Source organism: Cephus cinctus, unplaced genomic scaffold (genome assembly GCF_000341935.2).
Source record: "Cephus cinctus unplaced genomic scaffold, Ccin1 Ccin1_scaffold1576, whole genome shotgun sequence".
NCBI lineage: Eukaryota > Metazoa > Arthropoda > Insecta > Hymenoptera > Cephidae > Cephus > Cephus cinctus.
In genome coordinates, this window is record NW_014333885.1 from 269,242 (window position 1) to 296,704 (window position 27,463).

General features: G+C 40.8%; 4 protein-coding genes across 5 annotated transcripts in view; 3 read left to right on the top strand and 1 right to left on the bottom strand.

The window, feature by feature from the left end:
- Positions 1-721: 721 nt before the first annotated feature.
- On the top strand, positions 722-5,206 carry LOC107273341 (tubulin glycylase 3A). Its single transcript, XM_015751431.2, has 13 exons — positions 722-912; positions 984-1,196; positions 1,276-1,496; positions 1,627-1,754; positions 1,913-2,186; positions 2,276-2,489; positions 2,565-2,655; positions 3,101-3,271; positions 3,353-3,606; positions 3,675-3,871; positions 3,945-4,217; positions 4,277-4,492; positions 4,554-5,206. The coding sequence occupies exons 1-13, from the start codon at positions 753-755 to the stop codon at positions 4,773-4,775; spliced, it is 2,634 nt and encodes an 877-aa protein (XP_015606917.1). The 5' UTR covers positions 722-752; the 3' UTR covers positions 4,776-5,206.
- Positions 5,207-6,874: 1,668 nt separating this feature from the next.
- LOC107273340 (tubulin glycylase 3A) lies at positions 6,875-10,271 on the top strand. The gene is made up of 10 exons (XM_025090665.1): positions 6,875-7,292; positions 7,381-7,970; positions 8,045-8,156; positions 8,227-8,438; positions 8,501-8,920; positions 9,011-9,218; positions 9,295-9,385; positions 9,466-9,624; positions 9,683-9,942; positions 10,024-10,271. The coding sequence occupies exons 1-10, from the start codon at positions 7,172-7,174 to the stop codon at positions 10,182-10,184; spliced, it is 2,334 nt and encodes a 777-aa protein (XP_024946433.1). The 5' UTR covers positions 6,875-7,171; the 3' UTR covers positions 10,185-10,271.
- Positions 10,272-10,464: 193 nt separating this feature from the next.
- On the bottom strand, positions 10,465-16,144 carry LOC107273343 (UPF0430 protein CG31712). Of its 2 annotated transcripts, XM_015751439.2 has the most exons (6): positions 15,820-16,144; positions 15,371-15,514; positions 15,202-15,249; positions 14,659-14,884; positions 11,829-11,912; positions 10,465-11,705 (listed from the first exon to the last, which is right to left on the bottom strand). In XM_015751439.2, exons 1-6 carry the CDS (start codon positions 15,960-15,962, stop codon positions 11,541-11,543), a joined length of 810 nt encoding a protein of 269 aa, XP_015606925.1. In that variant the 5' UTR covers positions 15,963-16,144; the 3' UTR covers positions 10,465-11,540. The 2 variants fall into 2 exon arrangements, with proteins under 2 accessions (XP_015606925.1, XP_015606926.1); XM_015751440.2 differs by lacking the exon at positions 15,202-15,249 and having other exon boundaries at positions 15,820-16,143.
- A 383-nt stretch (positions 16,145-16,527) lies between these two features.
- The window catches only part of LOC107273342 (serine/threonine-protein kinase 26), a 53,970-nt gene continuing 43,034 nt past the window's right edge, over positions 16,528-27,463 (top strand). The window contains exon 1 of the mRNA XM_015751438.2: positions 16,528-17,115. Within this exon, the coding sequence (XP_015606924.1) occupies positions 17,101-17,115 (15 nt within the window). The 5' untranslated portion in view covers positions 16,528-17,100. The remainder of the gene's footprint in view (positions 17,116-27,463) is intronic.

A 27,463-nucleotide genomic window follows, 5' to 3' on the forward strand; every position in this document is an offset into this window, starting at 1 on the left:
TACGCGGTTTACTGTTGAAATGCGGAACCACCGATCAGTTTGCTGGCGAACGCCACCCGCGTGCCATCGCTTCCACCTTTATGGTGACAGTTCAACTTTTTAACCTGGGTCATACCTAAGATATCGCCGCTACCACTTGATGGCGGTGCTTACGGGTTTTCTTTTCTGACAAACAAAGGAACGAAAGGTTTATTGGGAGTTCTCATGGGTTTTAGTAGATAATTAAAAAGTTCTATGGAAGGGACGGACATCGCGGGTGGCGGTCTATCAGTGTTTGATAATTAAACTATAATGGGATCAGATTACAGTCAATTGATTTCATTGGAATTTTAACTACGGTGCGAAGATCGAGTCTTATTCTATTTTGAGATACGAAATTCAAAAGGAATTACTTAATACTGTATAGAAAGAAAATGGAGTGCTATTGGTGAAATGTATAAATTGCTCAACAGGTATAGTAACGGTTGGATGATTGGTAATAATCGATTTGAAAAGCGTCGGGCTCGTCTTATTGAAAAGTCGAGGTCAAGGTTTTCAGTTGTCATGAGATACGATTATATTTACTTTATGTCGAACTTGACCCGGTTAAAATTTCCAAAAAAAAATCAAAATGATGTCCTCAGACATTTATTAGCTAATTTTTAGATTCGTCTAACCAGGTGGACCTTAATCAAATCTCGTGAAGAAATGAAACTGAATTCTTAGTAGACGTCTACGTAGTCAAGATACAGGACAGGTAAAACCTGCACCACATGAACGTGAACGATGCGGAATCGGAGAGTCCTGGATCCCAAGATGCGGAAAAAATGGAGAAAATTGAAAACGACGAGGGCAAGGATGAGAGTTTGGATATATCCGAGAAATCCATTACGATCGCCAGGGATACTGATTCCATTTTGAAATCTGAAAATGGTTGGTAAATTTATTAAATGAAAAATTTTCACAATCCCCTTACTATGACAAACCTTTGATTTTCTTTCAAGGCTGTGACTCCGTTTCGTCCAAGACAGGCAGCAACGAATTAAACTCAATTTTACCACCGACACTACAAGAAAGATTTCTTCGTATTAAACGAATAGTTAAAGATGCAATTGCTGCTCATCGTACTTTTATGATATATGGAAGATCACGCGTAGTTCGAGAATGCATGTTGAAGAGAGGATGGTGCGAGAAATTCTATAAGAAAATTACTAACGGTATTAATCAGACTATTAGATATAATTCTTTTATATTGATATACCAATACTAATAATTTATACATCACAAAACCAATAGCTGATCAACATATGACTGTCGATTCAAGCCCAGTAGCTCTACTAGCTGGAATAGGTGACCTCAAGGATCAGCAAAGTGAGCGTCAACTCATTTCAAAAATGCTCAGCAACCACACTGTCGACTTCCTCTGGAACACTGGCTCAGACTGGCCAGGATGGCCAACCCAGGATAATAAAACTACAATCTTCAATAGATTCTGTAGAGCTGGCTTCACCTCCAAGGTAAAAATAATTATAGATTCAGCTTCAATATGGATGTAGAATTGTATCAGGTGAGATTGATATACATACACCTGCAGCAGAATAAATTTAAAATATTTATAAGTTGTTCTTACGAAAATCAATTCTTCAGGTGGGCCTTTGTTCAAATGTCAGACAAATGCATTGGTACTACGAAGCTGGTGTTGCCAACACGTTATTTCCACGTTGCTACAACATATGTCAGGGTGATCAAATGCACGCCTTCGTTGAAGACTTCCGGTAAGATCAGACATAACTTCTGATTGTCAAATCGATTAGAGGTGGTTTCATATAATGGTTCACAAATTTCTTATAATTTTGTCTCCTTATCGCGCGAACCAAAATATGTTTTCTAGTCGCTTGTGATAATTTCAAGACTATAATACAAATTCCATCAGGTTCACTGCGTGTCTCAGCTTACTCAAGTGGCTCGTAGACAAGATCAACACCGAGGGTGAAAACGCAACCAGGTCACCGACTGGTACAATTCCTCTGAAAGCATTAGATTTTGCTATTAGACGTTGCAGCGACTACATTGGTGCCCAATCGCACGAGGATATCGATCAGGAAGTTGAGAGGGTCTGGTCCCATCAATGGGATCAATTTATCTGCTGGTATTACAAGATCATTCAGGGTCAAGCTGTTTTCGTTAGAAACAATGTACCTTTTCACGTGAGTTAGATAACTAGTGTATAAGCAGGGTGTCCCAAACATCCTGGGAGACCCCGTTGGATATTTTACATTTCATTGACTTCCTTTAGAAATACTTTCTGGCCTCGAGGCACATCCTCAAGAGGATCCGGAAGTACTGGCCGCAATTGGACATGGATGGTATCACAAACGTTTGGATATTAAAACCTGGAAATAAAAGTAGAGGTCGTGGAATTACTCTCATGAACAGGCTTGAGGATGTAGTGGCTAAAGTTAATCCAGCTAATAAATCAGACACCCGTTACGTCGTTCAGAAATATATTGGTGATTTTTTTAAATACGTTATTTTATAATATAATATAATTAGGTTAATAAATTACTCATTTCTCTTACCAACAGAAAGACCATTCTTGGTGTACAGTACTAAATTTGACATCAGACAGTGGTTCATTGTATCGTGTGCACAACCCTTGACTCTGTGGATGTACAGGTAGGCCAATATATTACCATCCTTTATAGAAGGGTTCGTTTTATTCGATTTATAAATAGAATATCCCTCTGACGGAGTGTAGCTAATTATAGTAACTCGCTAAATATAACCCCGGAAGGTAATTAGCCTAATAATAAAGATGATTGAGGAAAATGTATTATGCTTGTACTAAATCTAAAATAACTATCACGAATTGCCAGTAAATACAAATAATCAAATATGCAATTAGTTTTAGAACTCGGGCGATCCATACGCGGGTATATTGTTTGCTGTAAATTATTTAATAAGTTAATCAATCCTAACTCAATTTGAATACTGTAGATTTGATCGTTGCTCTACTGCAGCTTTATACACTAGCATTTTTTTATTGAGAAAATGTATCAGGCAATTCAATGTATCGTTATCAGATATCAAATATGATATTAAATATTGTTATTTTTTTCAGGGAAAGCTACCTAAGGTTTTGCTCACAAAAATTTTGTCTTACGGATTTTCATGAATCCATTCACTTGTGCAATCATGCTATTCAGTGCAAATACAAAAATAGTAACGACAGAGATCCTGCGCTTCCGTCGGATAACATGTGGGACGCCACAACATTTAAGCAATTCCTCAAGTAAGATTCTACGATTGTTCGATTCGTTATTTTATTTTGGCTTTTCTTCTTATTTATAATTATTCTATATTTTCAATACAGAACACAGGGCCATAACGACGCTTGGGATGAGCTCATTTATCCGGGAATGAAACAGGGTTTGGTTGGCTCCTTATTGGCTAGCCAGGAAGCCATGGATAGACGTAAAAATAGTTTTGAATTGTATGGCGCTGATTTTATGGTAATGGAGGATTTTTCTGTTTGGCTGATCGAGATTAATAGTCATCCTGATATGAACTACACTACCAGTGTGACTACGCGTTTATGTCGGCAGGTTATGGAAGACACTATTAAAGGTAAATAGATAATTGTTCAAGCTAATAAGCAAGATTATGAAATTCTCGTGAATTATTTTTATTTTCAGTGGTTATCGATTTTCGCGAGGATAAAAATGCGGACACTGGCGAATTTGAGCTGGCTTATAGACAAAGGATGCCAAGCTGTCAGCCGTATTTGGGTGCCGCACTGTCACTGCAAGGAACGAGAATAACAGCTTGCGAGAAGAAACACAATTCTAACTCGCAGGATTCCAAGCTGAGTCTAGTTTCAAAATCGCCACCGGTAAAATTATTGCTCAGGGAAGAAATAATTTCTAATCGCTGCACAGATACATACTGGTATTAAAATTTTGTAGATCTCTCTGCCAAAAAAGAAATCAACCGTGCATAGCTACATAGGACCGGTAATAGTGGATTTGATAGAGGAACTAGAAATTCAATTAGATCAAGAATTTTATACCTGCTACAAGCTGGAATCTCCTAAGATGCGACAATCGTTACCAGCTACTGCACCTTCTAAGTCATCAAAACCATCACTCGTATCTGTCAAACATGAATCCACTGCTACGAGCACCAGTGCTGCCATCACGTCACAGAATACAAAAATAAAATCACCAGCATTGAACCAGGTAAAAGAGGATTTTATACGAATTACGAGTAACAGCTGACAAAGCTTTATTCATCGTAGAAAAACTCTTCTAAGCCAATTGGAAATTCTAAGAGTCCAAGACAAAAGACTAAGAGCAAAAGCAGAACGGCAGCTACCGCTATTGTGAATACGAGATCAGATGCGTCATCGGAGCGGCAAAGTTTGATTTCGAAAATTATGAAGCTTCAACAACAAAGCGACCGTTCGGTACTTTTGAAATCTGAAAAGTCTCAGGCTAAGCAAAACGAAGAGAAGGTATATTAATATACGACTTACTCGATTACATAAATCATACAAAAATTACAATCTCATACAGATCATCAGCACTGCCATGAGAGATGCTATTAGTAAATATAAGAGAAATGGAACAGTTCCTCTCGAGGTGCCACCACTGCCGTCTCTCCTGATTCCAAGCAGCACAGGAAAGACAAAGAACAAAAATCAAGGTCCTCAAAGAAAGAAAAATCCACAAAAGAAGAAAAAAATTCTTCTCGACATAACAGACATGTACGCAGTTGGATTGGGTCTTACAAAATGACAAATTACCATCGATAACTACCAATTGCCTCCTAACAGAATCCACAACGCATTTCTTAATTGTCATGAAATATCTATATTTAACCTTACAAAAATAATGTACCGATAATAAAGTATCGAGATGTTCCCAAAACGCAAAAACAAAAAGAAGTAAACGATAACCTCAAATGTAAAATCACTCGTTGCAGTATCGATAACGAATAAAACAATAGAATTGGACGTTTCTATAAATATGAGAAAAAAAAAGTTACGAAAATTCCCAATAACCGTTTTGCACGCAATTTACACGTAAATTCAATGGAAAATTCTAATAGAATTTTATAACCAAACAAAAGTCATTCCTGGAACAGTGATTCGAGTATACTTTTGAAAAATAATTTAATGTTAATTCGCGAGCAATTAAATAATCTCGCATTCTTTCTTGCCATACTGATCGCGTGGAATGGCGCAGTCCGTCTTGCTCGCGAATTCCGGCAGACAAGGAGCCGCCGGAGAAGGTTCGGCAATGGGGAATCCCACGAAGATCGGATCGACGGAAGTAGAGAATCCTTATGGGTTGCAGATGATCCAGTCACGTGATAACTTTCAGTGCACTTACTTCCGTCATCGTATACCCAAGACAGGAAAGAGAAACATCTCCTGGAGCGATGACAATCACGTACCCATACTATCGGACAGCTATAGCGAATCCGATAGCGAGTCTGATAACACGATACAAGTTGTGAGATGGCTGGAGTCTTTACCGGTAGATCAGCAATTTTATATGATAGAAGAAGATGTTCCTGGAACCGAAGGAATGAATATTGATAATTCCATAGACATTGATAAGATCGAGGACACTTGGGATTCTGATACCATGATAAGATCAGTGAGTTCTGGTACAGGTATGACGGGAAATGAGGATATTTCAGCAACGAGGACATACATGAAACCAGTATCCATTAAGAGGCTTACTAAGATAAATAATAATATTAAGATCGACAAGGATGCTGTTTCGAGAGATAAATCGAGAATGAACTCTGACGAGAGTGAGACTGAAGATGAAAGTCGGATGCTGGAATTCGAAAAAGATGAGGACAAGTTCGTTGAAAGAAAAGGAATGATTAAGGACTCGGTGAAACGAATGGATGAACATGAGGAGTTTAAACAGATGAGAGAGATGATGGACCAGCTGTTATCCGTAAGAACGAATTCTGCAGAGTTACCAACCTGCGAGTACGAAAGACCAAAAAAATCGTCTGGTAGGAAGGAGACGGAGGATTCGTCAGGTTTTAGGAAAAAGTTGGGTCATAGGTCACGAAAGTTAATGTTGACTGATAGTCAGAAAATGATGGAGAGATCGGAGAATGGGTCAAGGGGAAAGATAAGAAAGGTTGAGAGCAAGGAGAATTCAAAGAAAATTAATAAACTGATTTTGAATCGGGAACAGAAAAACGAACCTGTTCAAAAAGTGCGATTCGCGTTCACAAATCGATCGAAAATTTCTAAAACCCTTCCCGGTCGTAACGAGGTCGATAAAATTAAGCCAGAAGTCAATAGCGCGGAGAATTCAAATAGGACAAGATCCATGAAATATAAATTAGAGAGAAACAAGTGTCTGTTGAGAAACGTCCAAGAGATAATGAACGCCATGGAGAATATCGAGGAGTCTGCGAAAGAAGAAAATCCAAAAATAATTCCGGTGACGATCACGAACGTAGCGGGAACGATGACTTCTTCCAGCAGCTCGTTAGAACGCAGAGATGAAAATCAGCAGGGGAAAAATTTGTCAACGGCGACGGATAAAAAAATTAATTATGGAAAACCAATCTTCAAAAATGCAGAACTTGAGAGGATGCTGGACCAGGACATGGAGGATGCTTTGAACAAATACAAACGGGTCCATGAAACTTGGAAGGATTTGGCGATGAAAAATTCAATGGCAAATTCAAATGCCTCGTACGAGCCGCCAATTAAGAGGAAGAAGAAGCCAAGGTCAACGTGCTCCGAGTCGCCAGGAACGGCCGTGCAGAATTTTCCAGCGTTCGACTCGTGGCAGTCGATTCATAAATATTTTTTGACGCAGTCTCAATGCTGACGAATTCACGAATATCGAACGATTATACAGCATAGTTAATGGGATCATATTTGATTGTGTTTAAATCTATTTGATTATGTAATTAGGCAAGGAATAAAAAAAGTTGGAATTAAGCATAATTGATTTAAATAAAGAAGGATAAGCGAAATTATAACGTTGCATTGGAAAACGTGAGACGAATGAAAGCGACAAGCATGAACGTGGTGACATTTCGACAGAATTAACAAAATTTCGTATCATCTTCACTCCTGATCAATCATTCGAAAATTATCACGGTCTTTTCTTAAATTCAATTTTACTAATCCGGATTCACCGATTGCATGTTCACTGATATGAAAAGTATGGCACAATCAAATGATCAAACGCGTCTAGAATCAAATTTGGTGCAGGAATCTGTCAGTCAATCATATGCTGATAGGATTAACCCTCTGTATAGTTCAGGTACCTTAGTTCTTTTTTTAATTTACTTTCTCTTATGGAAAAGAATTTTTGTTATTAATGGTAAATAATTTTCTTAACATTGATCCAGATGTTAAAAGAGACATTAAACAAAATCGTAAAATAATTTTTGGGAAAAGTCAGACTACCGGGAAACGGCAGGAGGATGAAGCGAAGACATATTCTAAATCTAGGGAAAACACTCATCTTCAAAAAGTTTTTGAAAAGTGGAATCGGCCTGTTCCAAATATATTTGGCAATGAAAATTATCATTCACTTTATTACGGATCTACGACGTATGGATTAAAATTGCCAAAAACAGACAGGAAGAGTCCAAAAGTTGCAAAAGCTGTAGTAACAAACCCAAAGACGAATTCTGCGAACACCGCAAAAACGTCAAAGGAATATTACCGTCTATTATCACCGAATGAAAACTTATCACCGTTTTCCCAAAAACGTCAAATAATATCTCAAAATAATTCCAATCTCAAGGAATCTTCAACAGTCGCAAAATCGGATCCGTTATCCGAATCTCTAAACGGTAATAATCGAAAAAAAGGAACTTGCGAAGAACAAAGAATACAAGAAGCTTTGCAAATAAGCTCACGTAATTCCTCAAATAATCTTAGTAAAAAAGAACAACACATGATAATTCAGCAACAAGTTGAAAAAGCCATAAAGGTAATTCAGTCAGATCCATACCAAAACAATATATTCCTCCAAATCTTAATTTCTGATTCCACTGTAATATCTAGAATCACAAAATATTTCTAATTCGTGGAGACATTCCCTACCTGGAAGATTCCCTGAAGAAAAGAGGCTGGGTACAGAAATACGAATCGACAAAATCTCGAAATTTACCATACGGTAAGGCAATTGTAAAACAGAATAAGAAATAGACAAAAAAAAAGAAATCTCAACAATTCCTATATTTCAGGAAGCGTAGCTAGTTTGGACGCACCATCTTTAGGCACCATTCAAAACCAGGATGGCAGCTTAAACGAAAAAGCAATAATTTTCCATGCATTAAAACACACCTCGCCAAATTTCATCTGGGACTGCAGAAACGAATTTGTAGATTGGAATAGTAGTATCAAGCAAGATACATTGCTCAACAGATTTCAAAAATCCTTCATTTACACGTCCAAGGTTTGTTCAAATTATTAATAAATATTAAAGCAATTTAAAAATGGTTTATGGTCCCTTGACAGTTGGGCATGGCGACTATACTTCAGGACGCTCATTGGTATTACGAAGACAATGTATCCAGTGTCCAGTGTCCAAGAAATTATAATGTCGGTCGTGAAAGAAATACCTTTGTCGAAGACTACAGAAGAACAGCTGCAGTGAGTCTTTTAAAATGGTTCGTGGATCGTGTCAAGGAAGAAGCAGAACTGATTGGAGTAGGTGCCAATCAAATATCAGCAAAGCAAATTGAATTTGCCATTAAAAGATGTGAAGATTATGTAGCTGAGGTTGGAGATGAGTACTTGGATAGATCTGAAATAGAAATACCTTATCAGGAATGGGATTCTTTTATCGATGACTACACAAAAGTTGTTCATTATGGAAATGGCCTATTGCCACTCGAACAAGATAATTTGGCAAGCACAGAAGGGTTATCGATACATGTATAATAATTTTCTGTGATATATTAACTTAATGCTTCCTTACCCTTTCCCTTATAATTCATTCGCATTCATTCCTAAAATATTTCTTAGGAAATGTACAAACAAGCTGTGCAGACTTTAAAGAAAGTCGAGGACATTGATCCGCAATACAAATTAAATGGCATGAGAAACATATGGATCTTGAAACCCAGTGATCTTTGCTGTGGAACTGGTATTGTGATAAGTCACAAGTTGACTCATATCATTAAAAAAATTCATGATAGTCCTAAGGATTATTTTGTTGTACAAAAATACATCGGTTTGTCTATTAATTATTGTAACTTTCTAAATAATATATATAAGACAGCTATTAAGAGTGTACCATATAATTATAGAGAGACCATTACTTGTCCATGATACAAAATTTGATGTGAGACAATGGTACCTGGTAACAAAAAGTTATCCTCTAAACATTTGGATATACAAGTATTTCTTTCATAGTCATCATTAGCATTTATATATGTATAATAATTCTTATTAATACCACTGACTTTTTTATATTCAAGGGAAGCTCTTTTACGATTTAGCTCCAGACCATTTACTTTCTCTCATTATCATGAAGCTGTTCATATTTGCAACACCGCAGTACAGTGTAAATATGCAGATCAAAAGAATTCTGTTCGCTCCCAGGATTGGGACTGTGAAAAAATCAATGATTACCTTAAGTATATAATTTTACTTGTTATCTCTAAATAGACTTATTTCACAATTAATTTATTACAGAAAATCCGGTCACAAGGGTGAACCCTGGTACGACGAAATTTATCCGAAAATGTGTGAAGCCATTGTAGCCACCACGATAGCAGCACAGGAGCATATGGATAAACGTCGTTGTAGTTTTGAATTGTATGGTGCAGATTTCATGATAATGGATGACTTATCAGTGTGGCTGATAGAGATCAATACCAATCCCCGAATGCATCCACCCAGTACTCGAGTAACTGCGAGACTGTATCCGGAAGTACTGGAGAGTCTAATAAAAGGTCAGCTGCATTAATAGCACTTAAATTAATTACATCAATATCCTAAACATCTAATGAGTACCAGTTTTACTTGTTCCACAGTAATATTGGATTATCCGACCAATCCAAAGGCTGATACTGGTAACTTCGTTTTGGCATACCAACAGCAAGTTACAAATTTTCAACCCTATTTAGGGGCTAACATGTTTATTCTTGGAAAAGGTATAAATGCCAAACAGAAAAGTGCACTCCCTCAACCCTGATTAATAAACTTATAACTGTGTTCGATAAATGATACTTATTCGAGTCAGCAAATAACCTTACTTCATTTTTCCATTGGTGGCTCTGAGAATGATATTTATTTAAGCAAAAATTAGGATACTACAAAAGCAACTGATAATTGTTAAACTATAAACAATTAAATCCAATGAGTATAAATATAGTGTTTGGATTTTAGATAATACAAACTTTGATTTTCCAAATTCTCTTACGATTACAAAACATACATAAGCTAGAAGTAAGTAGATGAGGTACAATGACCGGTTAATAAAAACCCGTTTATTTTACAAATAACATTTTCGTGATTATACAATCTTGTATCAACAGATTTCATTTTGCGGCATGACTATACAAACATAGGTATGGAACATTTACAACTGTATAGCTTTGTTCCCATCCCTACTGATTATTCGTACAAAACAGCATTCTGCTCGTGTCTGCGTTCGATTGTACACTTCTATGGAATCATGATTATTTTACAGTACAATCGAATTTTAAGATACGTCAGGTCAGAGTGAGCTCTCGTGGACATTATATATCTTTTCGCGAGGAATAAAATGAACGAAATGAACGTTATCTCACTATTAGAATAATCAACACTTTACACAGGTAAAATGACACAACAGGTCAGACATTACCGATATATTTAGAAACCAAGCGATGAGGTGTTTTGCTAATTGTCTATTTACAGAAGAAAATTCATTGGTACGAGATTCTCAAATCCTTGGAAACATAATACAGCATATGCAAATTCATCTGTCAGATTTAAATTACACCACGTGGTACGATCAATAACGGTCACTTTCAACGTGACCACATTGAAATAAAAATATCAACGGATGACATTTGGTTCATCCAAATCAGCATGATTTCATGTACCGACCCGAGTCTTGTGATAAGAAATCATTAGACGTTCTCTCTCAAATTAATGTTAAAAGTTCAAAGAAAAAAAGGAAAAAAAAAACAGAGCTTGTTCCTCTAGTAAATGACGTAACTCGCGTGAGGGCGACTGCATGAAATTCTCGCCATCACAGTCAGTAGATCCAATAATTTCGAAAGTATCCCAAAGGATCCCAAAATGATCGAATGAACCGCTCCGGCAGTATTTCAGCAATCTGAAGTAAAGTGAAGTGAAGTGAAATGAGGTTTTAAAGTAGTCGCGAGAAGCTTCCGATTTTATCAACCGGCTAGTCACCTTATTACGACATATTCAAAAGGTACGTACACTACATGTGGTAGCTAACGAAGGTTGTTGATTCTTGCAGGTTTTGAAAACGTCCTCCAGAACCGACAAGAACGCACGAATATCACATACACGTCTGCGCGCAGCTAGTACAGACTCACGTAACTGGTTTAAGCGTAAAGGACAATTTCGGCCTGGAGTTGTTCTTGCCGAGGATCTTCTTCTGCTCCTCCTTGACACGCTTCTCGTGTTCCTTTCTCATTCTCTGTCTCTCCTCTTCCATCAGCCGTTGCTCCTCGACCATAGCCAGTCTTTCCTCGGCCTGAACAGAAAGACACATCAAAATGAAGGACAGTTGAATAACCAATGACACAAAAAGGATCATTCTAAGGATGAGTACGTCACATAAAATATGAAAAGCAAAATCCTATATCCGATTACTCACCAGCTTCTTCTGGGCCTCCTCGATCTTTTTGTTGTTCTCCTCCATGATCCTCTCAAGTTCCTCGCGCTTTTTCCGCTCTTCCTCCTACAACGACAATGGCAAACGTTTACATAACGCAATAACACTGTTGGTGGTAACTGCTGTCGTTTTACACCGTTCATGTCCAAAAATCATAGTGCCGCTATGTCAAGAGCCTAGTTTTACACATCCTAAGAACCTCTTTTATGCAGGGAAGGCAGCCGGGGATAGGTGAAATTTTGAGGTCGAGTCCAGAGAGGGTGGATGGCTCGGAGTGACGTTATCACATTGGAAAAAAGAAAAAAAAAAAAAAACCAGTTGCTCACATTTCTCATACACAGCATCTCTTCGTCCCGAGCTTCTCTTGCGAATTGACCACGTTATAAAGTAAATTCGCAAAGATCCAACCGGACAAGAGATACAGTGGACTCAAACGTAAAGATACCTTCGAATATGAAAAATTTCAATGTAATCCAAATCTGTATGACAATAGAATCGTGATGCATGCAGATAATTGTCGTTATGCCAGGTCGCCAAATGATCTTATCAAAAGGCGACAGGACATTTTCGCGATCGATAAAAATCGCCAGACGACGATAGAGGACTCGAAGAGCAATCCGAAAAATTGCAAGTTATTCTTTCGTTTTTTTGTCTCTTATTTCAAGCAGGGGAAGAAGAATAAATATCGTGCCATCCGCCCGACCTGTCGACGGTATGCGGCCGTCCGATAAATCCGTATGTTAACCAATCACAATATATCGTGGCTCCTAGTAATGAAACTGGTGGTAAAAAGTGTGTCAATAAAGAACGATAATAATAATATTTGGTATATAATGAATTATGAATATATAAATTGGATAATACCTGAATGAAGCTCACGCCAGCACGTAGGGGATGCCTTCTTCATCAACAATCACTCGGCAGTGAGTAAAAAACCGGCATCTTCTGTTGGTAGTCAGTTAGGAAGGCGACCTATATATCGCTAGGTCGTGCTTTGTTGCTATGGGATTCTAATACTGGCCCCTTAATTAAAGTCTATGTTCCCCTTTCTAATGAAACTGTTTTCTTTCCCTCAGATTCATAGGGCGCTCTTGGCGCAAGCCTATTAATATCCGCGTTGGAACGTGGGTAAAACTTCATGTCGGCTCGATACGAGGGACACTGGCCATTTGGCCGGAAATCAGGACATTTAACGAGGGTTAATCATTTTCACTGTAGGAAACGTGTCTAGGACTGAGACGCCTGACAATAGTTGATGATACGTTTGAAGTAAAAAGAAAAATAAAGAAATATTCTATATCTGATATTTTATTCAAAGAATTATGATCCCTTTGAATAGATTTTATTTCTGTATCTTTTGATCAAATAGCGAAAGCCCTCTTTGACTTGATATCCGACTTTGCTAGGCAGGTCAAAGGTGACAGACACAAAGGACTTCATTTGTTCGATATCGTGCAGTGCATAGCGAGTTTGGTGAGAGGTGAATTTTTGTTTTTTAAACGTGACAAGTCACTGTGATATTTTTGAAAGTCGATTGTCCGTGTCGTATCTGCGACTAGTGCGGTCCACCGGTGCGAATATAATTCATATATCGGTATATCGTTCCAAGATTTAGCAACAATTAGTTAACGTTCAATGACAGCCCGGGGAAGAATACCACTGGCCTATGTTTTGCATAAATAAATAACTTTATTTTATCCTCGATTAAATCTCGAGTGTTCGAGTTAAAATAAATTACAAAGTTTTTCTTTTCTCTTGGGATCACTATTTCGTAGTCACTCAGACGTATCTTTCTCTTTCTTAAATCTTTTCCTTCCTTCCTTAAATTTTTCTCCGCGCGCTCTCCTACGTATTTTCTTTCTCCTCTGTCTCCATGGTCTCTATTTTTTATTATCCTTTCCATACTTTCGTATTTCCTTTTAATTTTCCTTAAAGTCCATAAAACGACGACAACCTGGATGCTCACATTTGCAGATACAAACTAGATCTCGACAATAATTCATCGTTCGCCCGACTGACACGATCGACGAACTGGAAAATCCTAAAGGCGAGTATTAATCGCCCACCGAAGTCTCAGTGGATCTTTCAGTCACCGATATCACTGTCGGTCAGGATTCCACACGACGATTGGTTATATTGTTATGTAGATATATACATGGTACAGGTACAATACACCGTTCGCAAATAACCGACGCATGCGTCTATGGTACGAGAACCTTTACAATGGTTACAAAAAAGAAGGATAAATAAATAAAAATATATCTCCCCAACAGCGCGACCTCGGTGGATGTTGGGAAGGCGAAGCAATGTGGTCGTCAAATTTATAATTTTCAGCGAGTTCGCGCGAACCACAACGCTTCGAGCCCAAACGCTGTGACGATGCGCTATTAATGTGACGAATTCATGGCAGTGACACAAAATCATAGAGGTTGATTCCACGTGAGCCATGAAAGGCACGATGTTCGAAAATTTAATTCTTTTTGTTATACTGATTATTCATAAAAATGTACAAGCTAATCTGCATTCTTCGATAAAGCAAATTATTGGAACTTTATGAAAGATATGAGAATCTTTGAGAAAATACTCTTCGACAGGTATTTGTATAAAATATTCCTGTATTCTAGTATGCTTCGTAGTTGGTGAAAATACTTTAAGTTTCTTTGCCGTTCAAGGGATAAATAGCGAAACAAACCTCGTGTCTTTAAGGAAATTTCTTGAAACGAGTTGGTGCAACGTCAAAGCAGCACACTGCGCTTTAAGTGTAACAGCGTTTGGGCTAATACCGGCCAATGTTTCTCTGGATTGGTCTTACCTCTCTTCGTTTCTCCTCCTCGCGAAGTTTGGCCTGGCGCCATTCCATCTCCTCCATCATCTGCCGTTCCATGGCCCTCTTAGCCTCTTCTACTCGCCTCTGCACTTCGGCTTCGATCTCCTCCTTACGTTTCTCTAGTTCCTCTTCAACACGTTTTTGTACAAGTTCTTCAATTCGTTTTGCAGCCTCCTCCTCGACCATCTTCTGTTCAACTTCGCGTTGCCTCCTGTTGGCAGATGAGCATCGGGTGTCTGGTTCTGATATTAATCCAATGTATTACCCATGTAAGGGTACTACGATATAGCATATGCTATTTAACTTCATCTTTACTTTACGCATGTTAACCCGAGTCATATCAAGTAAACACGGATTTCACTTAATAATGTAATACTGCATAGTACTTAGACTCTTTTACATAGATATAGAGTTCGTGCTATTAGAATTGAAACAATGGAAAGCATGCTTGAAAATCTAACACGAACATAGCTCAAGATTGAAAAACCAGTTAACCACCACCTTGAAATTTGGATACTCAAATCTTACCCAATCGCACTCGTGGCAAGGATTTTGTTCGCTAATTCTTTCTTTTTCCTGTCATAACACAATCACAAAAACAACTTATAGACTTAGAGTTCTGTAAAACATTATTTTTAGAGACATCCGTGTTCACCCAAAGAGGAACAGGACACCAGGACATATTTCTGTGCCTTACCTCTGTCGCTCCATTTCTGCCAGCCTCTCGACCTCGTCCATCTTTCGGTCTCTATCCCTGTAGGAGCGTTTTTTGTGACTAACAATATGTACATCATCGGAGACATCTGAACCGCTACTGGATGTTGCAGAATGCGATCTCTTCCTACGGTAAAACATGCATACTATAATCCTTTATGTTATACATACATCAAGTAGAATTATAAATCATGAAATATTCTGATTAGTAATGTCATGATAATTCAGAGAAAGAAATTACGCAAGAATGTAACCGTGGTAAACAAGTTTTAATCAACAGTTCTCAATGCCAAGTGCTTTACTCTAAAGTTGAGTGGTCAGTGCCAGGGGAAAAATCAAAGAAAATCGCAAAATGGCCGGGGAAAAACACAACAGAACACTTGGTCGATAAAAAATTCCAAACGAGATGGCTCTCTAAAAGATGATGCTCACCTAGACTTGGAGCTGCGTTCTTTTGGCTTCTCGGAGTACTTGCTACTCGATCGCTTTTCGCGTGATTTAGAGCGTTTACGGGAATGTTTGCTCTTGTGACGCCTCCGGCTAGGCGATTTACTTCTCGACCTAGACCTACCCATTTTTCCAACTTTAACAGTCCTCTTATTAGACTCAATTGCGAATTGCGTACCACGTAACACTCGCGAGTATTACGTCAAGTTTAATCAGACAATTAATCACCAAGGAGACACTGGATTACGGAAAAGTCGCAAAGACAATTTTCACGTACTGACCGCAATGACGATTTTCCGTAGTATGAAGCAAAGGCGTGCCCTAGCGGCCATTTTCGTATTAAATCCCCAGATGGCATACGAATTGACCCAACCTTGTCTAGCATACCTGCTACTCAGTCGGCAATAAATTACAACAAAAAGTGTTCCTTATTAAATTATAAGTGACCAGTACAGTGGCTGAGGTCATTACATTTTCAATCACCATCTCTCACAATAGTTTAATCCTCGCCCAATAGGAACTATCTGATGTTCGAAATTAAGTTTGAGAAAGCCGCTCCCAAACGTCAGCCAATGAACTGTAGATTATTCTCACGTGGTCTTTCGAACAGAACAACCATCGGCTTCCCCGTTCGCAGCTGTGTCAGCGTCGCGCGCATCATTCGTTCCGCGACATCAGAAACCAAGATGGCGCTGGTCTGTTTGCGGATAGCTCTGCGGCTGATATAAATACGCGAAAAAAACAACGCTGAGAACAGGTGCGAAGACTGAGTCTATTTCACGTGATCGATAACAGAAGTACGTCGCGATAGAATACGTTTAAGTATATTTTCAATAAGCACGTATATCGCGTCCGTGTCGTGAATTGTTGGCAAGTCCGGTTGAAGGTGTTCCACGGTCCCACCTGAGGAATGCCAGATTTTCCCAGGATCTCGGGAAGGTCGATCGGGATCGCGAAGGGCATGCTAAGAGGGTGAAGTTCGGTCGGTGTTTTTCAGGGGTCAAAAGTGTTCGTTCCGTGACGTATGTGTGTCGCCGCCGCGGACGTTTCCCAGCAGACAGGTCCGTCGAGAGTGTCGTCGTCGTGGTGTCGCGAGTGCTGGTGTATTCGATGCCCTATCCTGGCCTGCATACAGGTTTGGGCTGCGAGATCAGCTGCTGGAAGTAGTAGTGGCCGGGCAGCACATCACGAGGATTTTCTGCTGTCCGTGCGGTGGGACAAGGAGTCACCGGGAACAGTCGCGAGTCCGGAAACATAGCGAAGAAGATGGCCTTCAACGAGGTGAGCTTGCTACTTTTTTTTTATCCTTTTATATATCTCTCTCATTGTGTACCACTTCTTACTCGTCAGTCCCTATATACCCAGCTGCAAGTATCGCAACCTTTTTGGCCAGTCGTTCGATTCCTTGGATCACCTCGCGACCCCCCCCCAAACCTACCGAATTCTAACCTAACCCTGGCTCTTGCGCACAGCTGGCAAACTGTCAAGCCTTCCTTAATCCCATTCTTGCCTAGATAACTTTCAACAAGCAGGAACCTCGCTTGGAATATATTTCAAAACGTCATCCATACATATCTATATTACGTGCTTATGTCACTAGATCGTCTTATTCATCTATTTACTTAGCTTCTGCCTACGTACACAAAGCCACATAATGCGAACGATATATTTGACTAAGATTTACTTGCACTAGATTCGAATAACCAGTAAGACATAATCTTGTCAGTATTATAAAGTTCGTAATTTCTTTTTCATTCTCGAGTATAAGTCTTATCTCCCAAACTTTTCGGCGTATCTGAACATTCGAATAAACCGGCTTCGTATTATGCAAACGTTGCCAACTGCTAGCTGCGAATCTCCAACCCATAGCAAACCGTTTCAATACGACAAACCGCTGCCGCGTTAAAGTTTACTTTGTTAACGTTAGCTCCTCGTATACGAATTCGTAACGTACCAAGACGACACCAGCAGTTGCGAAAGATAAATATATTTGCCCAGCAAACGTTATACCGTATTCTCACGTAACACGTGCCGCCGTTCAGTACAATTCAACGTGACACGGAGCGACTTGAAATTTCTTCATACGTTGCAACTCACAGTTGCCTACGCGTTATATTGACTTTATGTATTTGGAGGTTGCATCAATGCGCTACAATGTACGTACACGGGACAAGCACGTATCACCATCATACCCTGGGAACGATAATGAATTTCACGTAGCATAGTTGGACTCTTCGTATCTCTCACTCTATTGATTTCTGAAGAACTCAAGGGAGCCGAAGAGTAATTGATACTTTCTGATCGGATTACATTGATTACTATCCGCGACACTTGCTCTGCCCCCTTAAGTCCCTATCTTCGTCACCATTTAACCTAGAAATTCTCTCGTGGTTTAAAAACGTACAAACAGAAATCACCAAAGCAAAATTTTACAACGTCATCCACCCAACCGATACGTATCCACGTTATTTGAACGGGAAGACTCCACCTCAGGTCTCTGCTAGTAAAATTGGATAGCACTGATTTATTTTTATCACCTTTTCCAATAAAATCTCTCCAAGTCCGTCTGTCTATCTGTTCAGTCTCTCCATACCTGACCTGATCCTATCTACCTGATGCCCAATAACAAAGCTGTGACGTTTCCCGGACTAATTGCGGCTCACATGAATTATTGGTTCCTCACCGGGAAACGCATGGAAAATGAGGAGAAAAAAAGAGCTCGCACGTAACCGACGAACGAACGTGAAACGGCAGCCCTCGGAGACGAGCACCTGGTACCCACTCATTGGCGTATCGATCGTAATTGTACTGTCTCTATCTACATGCAGCGGTCCCAGGGTGTTGCAATTCTACTTCAGCACCCTCGTACTCCGGCGTTACGTCACTCCTATGGCTTCCAGAGTAAAGATACACGTAGTCATTTATCGCGGCAATGTTTTCCTTGCGTCATACACGTTATTTATTATTACAAATATTTTATTTACAATATTTATAACAACGTCGTCCATGCATACGTTCAGGTAGACTCCACGGGATATGTCACTCTGATGTTTTATGTGATAAACTCGTAATTTTTTTTTTTACGGCTAACCGTATACAATCTGGCGACGTAGATATTCAAGTCCTGCTATGCAAGTCCTTGTCCCGCGAACTTGTCGCTTTTAGTCGAACCTAAATTCGTGCTCGCGAATTTCGTGCCGTCCGAATATATTCTCCCTTAGTGCGCGTACGAACGATTATACGATTTCGTAATACTAAACGCGCCATTGGTCTTGTACCTGGTGCGCATGCGCGTGGACTTGACGCGTCTACCTACTTGTGTACTCGCCTTGCGACTGTTTCGAAGCGGATCGCGTACCTACTTGTATTCGGCACTCGGGTCCGTGCGAAAGATAATGGCGGTGCAGACCGTATTTATGGGGATTTGTTTGTCTGTTTGAAAAATAAATTTAGGCACTGCATATTAATATTCCGATCGGTCGCTTAAAATATAACGTAACGAGTAGTAGCGAGTGATAATTTATGTAAACGAACGCTCAATGGCTGTATCGCGACGGTACTGTCAATCCGTGTAATACAAAGCTGCCTCGAGACAATGATTGTAAATGCTGCCGGAGTGACTCCCGTCGTTCTACTTGAAAACGGTTGGCAAGCCCGATGACAAGCGGCCAAACGATATCAGCCTCCATTGTTTCTTATCTGAAATGCCGTGCCGTAGTTACCGCTCCGAAGATCGCCCATAGGGAATTTATCGGTGTATTGTTTCGCCAATGCTTATCGAGAACCATGATGTGGCTCGCACATGGGTCTACAGGGTGTATATGTATATATATTTATATACGACTCGGTCGCGTGGGCGATTACTGTTAATTCATGACTGTGCACTCGAATCCTTTGTTTCTGCCCTTTGAGCGGAAAAGGTCACAGAGGCGGTGTGACGAGAAGTTATCTGCAGTTCGTACCAACCACCCGTACAGGCAATAAATCCCCTAGGTAATACCCATGCGCTGCGTGCAGCGGAGTCGTCAATTTCCCTTTAGAAATTATACTAGGCCGTGTACTGCCTGCCAGAAAATAGATCGACCGCTGATCTTGCTCCGGGTAACCTTTTCCGATGCTGGCGTAGGCGGACCTGGTGCCGTCGACGGTAGTCCAGGATGCCGGTACGACTGCTCGGTGGGTCCCGTTGGTCTCACGAAATTAAAGCACCGGTGAGTGGCAGAGAGTGCACACTTTTCGATAAATTTCACACGATTCGCACGTGGGCGACCGTATACGCAACCTGGTTGAATCACGTTTTTGAAATACGAAATAGATTTAGTCATCCGTCACAGCAGTGCGGGCGACGTGATTTACCTGACCGTAAAAGGGCCGGGATAAATTTTTGCAAAATGACAAATTATTTGGATATTTTTTTTTGCGTAAGGGGTGTATGTGTTTATATATATATATACGGGAACACGATACCAGATAATTGGGAAAGGCCGATTCTCGTATGATAGGAATGCGTCATGTCACGTAAAATTGTTATCCACGCATGTACACGGAGACCGTCAATTTTATTTATTTATTTCCTTCATACTTTCACGTTTATTATCGTGGCTCTTACTTCTTCGCCTCTTGCCGTGCCTCGAAATACGTGGGCGTTCGTATACAGCAGACAGCTCAGGGATTGAACTATGTAAATTGACAAAGGCGGGCAACATCCGTGATTAAACCTGGCGCTTGGCTGCAGACAATGCGCCATTGTGTTGCGTTTCCAGGTGTAGCTCTGGGCTTCCTGGTGGATCCAAATTGTCGTACGTACCGTAGCCGCGGGTTATACGTGGAAAACGAGGCCAAGCGTTGGGGGATGATTTTTTTTGTTTTTAAAATGATGAAAAAATTTTGAGGATTTTTTTTTTTTAATCTCATACGTTAACCACTCGACGTATTAGTCATCCGTGTATTTCGCATATATTATATTAAGGCTGGTTCACCCACGCGATTTTTGCATTGGATTTTTATTGCGATTTTTTTTATTAGTTTTCACAAGAGCTCAATGACTCCCTGTTTTTGCTGTTATTATTTGCCTCATTCAAAAGCCTAACCATATCGCTCGTAACACGCGAAGGGTATGGCCCAAGCAGAGGGCAGCTTTCGCACCTACGAATAAAACTTCCCTCGGGTCATACCAATGGCACGTGGCGACTCCATTTCGGGCTTAAGATGCATGCGGAGTCGCTTAACCCGTCGTACCGACCTTACGTCACGGATACTTGCACGACACAGTCCAGTTGTTTTGATGCCGGTGGCATTGTCTTCGATCCGCCACATTTACCCAGTAATATACGAACGTTCGCCGTGTCGATTTCTGGATGAAATATTAACCGGGCGTAAAGTCGAATCCTCAAGGATTTCGGCGACTGTCGTTAGATGACGTATATTTGCGTAATTAGCACGGGACAACGGCACGGCAGCCATTACTTATGCATAAGGTCGTGTGGTTGCGATGAGTCAGACTGTGAACTTACGTTAAACGTGTATATAGGTATATTGTTATTTTAACTCTTGTATCCGTCTGTACCTACGTTCCTTCGTACGTTCGACTTTATCTAGGGTATTTTTTTTTTAAGTCAGAAACGATCTTTACGAGCAGGATAGGGATGTTCAGTTTACCCGCAACAATTTTTTCTATCGACTTCTAAACAAATATCCAAATTTTCTTTACGGGTATAGAATTATAACTGGATTCTCATTTATCTTCAAAGGTACCGTACAAGTTTTCGGGACTGAAGTTTTAATCGTTCACGTCACTCCAAACGTCTCGTTCAATGACGATTGCTTTTCAATGCTGCGACCTTCGCGATTGTTTCCACGAGGCGATAAACGTCGGCGCCACTAACGTAGTCGCTATGCTCGCTCGATGCGATAATCGTTTGCGGTAGAGTAGCCGGGACGAAGGACTTCCGGTTTCACGTGGAAAACGAAGAAAAATATTTTAAAATATATATCGAGCTACAGTTTCGACGAGCTAGTGAAATTTTGGTGAATTACGATGAAAATATTTTTTTTTTTTTTTTTTCGGAAAATTTTTATTTTTCTCACCCCTCACACTCCGTCACGATACCTTGACGTAATTCGCATTAAATCACACGGGTATTTACCTGCTTTCCGGTAAAAGTGGTATCATCCATCAAGTTCGCGTAACCACTCTGGAAATAAGGACGAGTCCTTATCTCCATTAAACTACCCGACCAATCTGCCCGGTCGTCTCTGCGAAACTCCCCTTGACGCTTTCTTTTACTCGCTTCCATTTTTTTTTTCGGGGGATTCCAGGATCCAGGGATACATTTGCTCTGAGCTTTTTCTTCGTCTTCTTTCAAAGAGAGAAGCGAGAGGGACGTATATGGCCGACGGATCCATAAGAGGAAGAAACTAAACGGGACCTCCCATAACTTTCATGGTAATTGTTCCATAGAACCGTGAAGCATCTAGCATCTGCTATTGTTTCGCCCGGTTACTCGTAAACGTATTGGCTCCCTCGTAAAACGTGGTAATTGTCGACTTGCTATTTCCCGCTCGACCGAACCGAGCCGAATCGTGCCGATGATGACCGAAGCGACGTCAGCATCTAGAGGCATATGCGCTTGCATGTTTTTTCTTTTAATATTTTTTATCAGCGCTCAAGGCTCGCTCGTTGAAGTTCATAAGCCTGTCGGACGGTGGCTGCGCGAAATAAAAATAACAATGCCCGCCTAATCAGAATATGGTAAAGTTGCAGTACTGAATTTTTTTTTTCCTACCGATAATGGCCGCACGCGAGCACAGATTGGAGAAGTCCGATTGCCAAGGATCCTCCGAGTTATTTATTCGTAGTGTAAAAAATTAAAAAAAAAATTTTTTTTCTTTCGATGCCCTCGGATATTTTTTAAGGTTTTTTTTATTTTTGTTTTTTCAACCACGTCTCGAGTCTCCGTTTCTCAATCCAATCGGGAATAACGGCACCTTTTAACTTCACGCGCCGTATACGTCCGTCTGTTGATCCGTTCGTTCGTCCGTCCGTTGTCTGTCGGTTCTTCTTTTGTCTGGCGCCAACCGAGGCAGAGACAAACGACGATGCCGAAGAACGGGAGAATCCGGATGCGATAGCGGCTGCAGGATATATGTCCACGCGCGTGTATGCATTTTTCGAATAAAAGCCGGAAATGCCGTGTGAGACGTAAAATTTTTTACGTTTTTGCGGAAACGCGTATCGTTGTTAAAATGCATCGTACCAGACTCCCGGTACAGAGCGCAGTAACGTGCTTGGGGACTACGTATTTTCATCCGTACGGTATTTCTATACGCTCGGCTTTTTGTTTATTAAATGTTTTTATTTACGAATCACGAATTTTGAACGTTTCGAAATTTCACTTTTAATCGATCGCGCTATGAGTCAGCTCCGAGGAGCGCGAGAAGTGTGATTTAACAGGATAGGCCTCACGCGGTGAAAGGAAATTCCGATTCCGCTTTGACGCGTGCGTGTATCCCGTATAGTACCGTGTGCATCCCATATGCGGAGAAACTCGATAAAACCTCGATCTAACCTATAAAAAAAATAACCCGGTTAGCCTTCAGGCAGTTCTGTTCACGATAAGAGGCTATCACGCGAACGGACTCTGTGGCTTTTTTCAAGTTCGTTCTTAGTCCTTGTTCAGTTCCGTATAACGTAATCCAATTTCGTATAATGTATTCGAAGCCATAGGACGAAATTTGATAACTTTGCGAACACATTCATGGCTATACCCAACGACTTTGGATGTTCGCAAAATCATCAAAATATGTCATGCCATGATTTATCGGGTTTTCAATGAGCTTGCATATCATTGGCATCCGGGATGCCTGAGATGAAATTACCCGGTAGCAAAGAAAAAGTTGAAAAACAGTTCCTTCTGGAAGAGGCTGTACAGGGTGTTGCACGTCTCTTGGTGCATTGCCGAGATATTCAGCCGGGTATTGATCCTCTCTGTCATCTACACGGAAGTCACGTGACTTTTTCTTCACACGTAAAATTACGAGCACAAAGCATCCTGGACCCTCCTCTCATCCTCTCCCTAAGGGATATTCTACCTTGGTCCAGGAAGCCTCGTCCAGCATCAGCCATGCTCGTATCGGCAGTCGGTAATGCAGGATGTAATTTGGGAATCGTCTGTCAATCTTGCCGAGGGTCGGGAATCGTTAATTGGATGGTGTGAATGGGACGGACGGGACAAGGACTTTCGTAGGATATAAAAGGATGGCTGAAGACGGAAATGAGGTGCTCCAGTCTGTCGGGTCTCTGTGCCACGAAATAAAAGGACGACGTAAACTGCATTTTCAGGATAATGGAATTCCTTACTCGTACGTCCGTTTGCCTTGGGATTCTTACCTACTTACTCAGCTGCTCTCGGGATGGTTGGGATTGGTTTTTTTTTTTTCGAAATTCCACGAAAAAATAAGACGGACTTTTCAATCAGACCTCCCGTCGAGCCCTCATCACTTCCGGTCCCGAATCAAACGGCCGACCTGAGTGATCCCCGGGAACAGCACTTGACTTGCACTTTGCACCTTGGTCTTCGTATTATGCACTCCTACCCACTTTGCCTAACTCTGGACTCTAGGACGATTTTCAAGGAACCAAGATAGGGATCAAGAAATTTGCAAGGGATTGCGCAAGCGTCTCTTACGATATACGTGACGCGTGTACGGCTTCGTTGCAGAATGACCCTTTATTGTTATGATGGGACATTGCGTCTCGTTTACTGAGCTGTTACGTCACACGCCCTTGCGGAAGTCAGTCGCGATTAGTAATTAAACCGGAAATTGTCGGTTGGGATCTCAAATGGGATATGACTTGGAATATGAAAAGTTGTACGTAAGAAAATGTCAAAATTTGCAAATTTTCAAATTATTCATTCCTATACCGTTACACGCCACTCGGTCCGAGGTGTGTTCACGAATTTGATGATTTTATCCCAAGTCATTATTATTCTTCGACGTACAGTTCTCTTCGAAAAATTCATTGTCTTTTCGCAATTCCCATCTGATATCTTGCAGGTACTTTGTTTTTTTTCTCTTTTCGGAATTCCTTGAAAAGACACCGAGTGACGTGTGTACACCAGCATAACGTTACACACGGAGACCTCGGTAGGATCCGTGAGGACTCATTAAAAACATGGCTGCTTGATGACGGTGCATCTTCAGTTCCTCCCCTCCCTCCCCTCGGCCCCCCGGCTCATCTCCACGCAACCCACCGAGTCACAAAGAGGCCTTTACCTATGTAGGACGCTTGTCGGAAGTTTTCCCGAGTACAAAAAAAAAAGAAAAAAAAAAGAAAATTGATCAAAAAGGCTTTGTCATAAAAAAAGAGTCATCGAATACGACCGTCATGCTTATACTAACATCCGAAGCATCAAGTCTTAATTTCAATGATCCACGCGGTATCAGGTAGCTACGTTGAAAATTCTCATTGACAGTATCGATTATCTGTGCCGTTATAGAAAATTCAATCTCCCGTTAAAGAGGCTAGAGATACCTTAAGGCGATATCGCAATGCTACTACTATGTATATGTATATATCAGTACCGTTTCCTTAAGACAGACGCGAGGCGTAAAGGCGAATATGAAGATGCGAAGTGGGTGGTTGGTCGTGGGGTAAGAGTGAAAAGTAAAGGGTGGGTCCACAGCGACGTCGAGCAATTTGCCTTGAGATTTTCTTTGTCCCGCGTTCCTCTGACGTCTTAAGGCCGGGTTTCCATGAGAACCTTCGGTTCACCTTTTCTTTTTTCGCCGGGCCCTTTAAAACAGACGGCTTTTCAGTCGCGAGGGTCGCGAGGAGCCTTTATTGCCAACTTTTGTCCGAAAATATCTGCCTCTCTTCTATTTCCATGAAACGCCCGAGTCTGCCTATCTTCGCGTCCTTGCTATACATCTCCGTTCGTTGCGTCGTTCCGTTGTAAATAACGCCCGAAGGATCTACCGGTATAAAACGCCAAAGTGGGTCTAAATTTCTTCGAGATGAAGTCATCCGTGATTTCTTTTTTTTTTCCTTTTTTTCGTTCTCCTTTTCTCCTGTACCCAAAGTTTGCCTATGGTACCTGCATGATAACTCCCATTTCTCCGTTCGCTATGGGAACGTCCCAATACCCAGCGAATAACCAAAGCGTTCGTAAACCTATCAAAAATGTTTAATATTCTGATCGATCGTGCAAAGGTAGCTAAACAATTATTTGAATATCTCTCCTGAGAATGCGCCTTCAGTTTTCCTTCTTCCTCGTTCTCGCACGGTGACACATTCTCCATCCCACTCCTTGTCGCAATGCCAGAAGGAAATACCGGTATGGGCGTAACTCTTTCACGCACGTATCTCTCATATGCATAACCATACAGTATGTACGTACCAACATACTCACGTACCCACCTGTACCTTAAACCTATAGCATGTACCCATGTAACCGCGTGCGATACTCACGCGTCTACCGATCCGTCCCGTAGCTTCTCTGTCGTTCATTTAGAATCCGACTCTATGGTGAAATCTTTGGAGGCGATACCGTTGCTCGAAAGAATTTACGTAGCCCCGCGCCGTGTCTCACCGTATATTCACACCTGTTGGCCGCGTTGCCATCGCGACTTTGCCATTGCGCAGGAAGCTTTATGATCGACGATATCTTTGCACACGAACCTTTACCCCGATTCACAAAAATTCTCCACGTGACTCTTATCCAAGTCATAATTCAATCCAACATCATCGTACCGTTCTAACGGATTTTCTTGAATATATTTAAGAGACTGTATACTGATAAAGATCGTAAAAACACGTCACCGTGTGGATACACCTTTAGTCTCTTGGCCAGCAGTACTCCGGTCTTGTATCGCCAGGCGTTTCCGTGTCTCCTCGCATTATCGTTACCTGAAACTGGTTGCACCGCGACTAAACCGACCGTTGCCTTAATCTTATCTCTCTCTCTCTCTCTCTCTCTCTCTCTCTCTCTCTCTCTCTCTCTCTCTCTCTCTCTTTTCCGCCATATTTTCCTCTTTTTTCTTTTTTAAGCAAAAAAAGCGATCGATCGTTTCCAGAGACTTACTGCAGGCTTTTACTTTTAAATATTTTTTTTTGTATTTTCTTGTTTCACACGGTCCACACTGTTATCACTGTCAAATACTTACTGCGCATGCGCCGAACCAGCTCGCCATAAACGATCACACAATTACTTCGTATCCTTGCATTTCCGTGGCAACAGGAATATGTCAAATCGACTGTATATCGCGAAACCGCACGACAAGCGATAAATTTGCACGCAACGAACGACCGTACGATTACCAATCAGCATCGCGGAAAAGCATATATATATATATATATAATTTTTTGTTACGCATTTTACGCGTCCTTACATCAAGGCTACGTCGCACCGTGCTAACGATCCTTTTTCCCGTTTTAAATAAGCCGCTCTTTTTATAACGAAATCGTCCGTTGCGAACTGATTGATCGCTTCGAGTCTTCATGCTGGACCAATTCTCGCGCTTCGTTTACTCCGATCCGTAGTGACTTCCCTGTGAGTTGTGGGTGGTTTCAGGTGGGGCAGGGGTTGCAGTCGTTTGTTTTTTGATGATTAATTGTTTACAGGTGGAC

Bases quoted from the DNA above. Each gene is read 5' to 3' on its own strand.
- LOC107273341 (XM_015751431.2), top strand. From the start codon at position 753: ATGAACGTGAACGATGCGGAATCGGAGAGTCCTGGATCCCAAGATGCG. The intron at 3,872-3,944 runs GTAAAATTATTG...AAAATTTTGTAG, and splicing joins TAGTTTCAAAATCGCCACCG to ATCTCTCTGCCAAAAAAGAA. The intron at 4,493-4,553 runs GTATATTAATAT...AATCTCATACAG, and splicing joins CTAAGCAAAACGAAGAGAAG to ATCATCAGCACTGCCATGAG.
- LOC107273340 (XM_025090665.1), top strand. From the start codon at position 7,172: ATGTTCACTGATATGAAAAGTATGGCACAATCAAATGATCAAACGCGT. The intron at 7,971-8,044 runs GTAATTCAGTCA...TGTAATATCTAG, and splicing joins AAGTTGAAAAAGCCATAAAG to AATCACAAAATATTTCTAAT. The intron at 8,157-8,226 runs GTAAGGCAATTG...CCTATATTTCAG, and splicing joins ATCTCGAAATTTACCATACG to GAAGCGTAGCTAGTTTGGAC.
- LOC107273343 (XM_015751439.2), bottom strand. From the start codon at position 15,962: ATGGGTAGGTCTAGGTCGAGAAGTAAATCGCCTAGCCGGAGGCGTCAC. The intron at 15,250-15,370 runs GTAAGGCACAGA...GTGTTATGACAG, and splicing joins GCAGAAATGGAGCGACAGAG to GAAAAAGAAAGAATTAGCGA. The intron at 11,913-14,658 runs GTAAGACCAATC...TTGTCGTTGTAG, and splicing joins AGGAGGAGAAACGAAGAGAG to GAGGAAGAGCGGAAAAAGCG.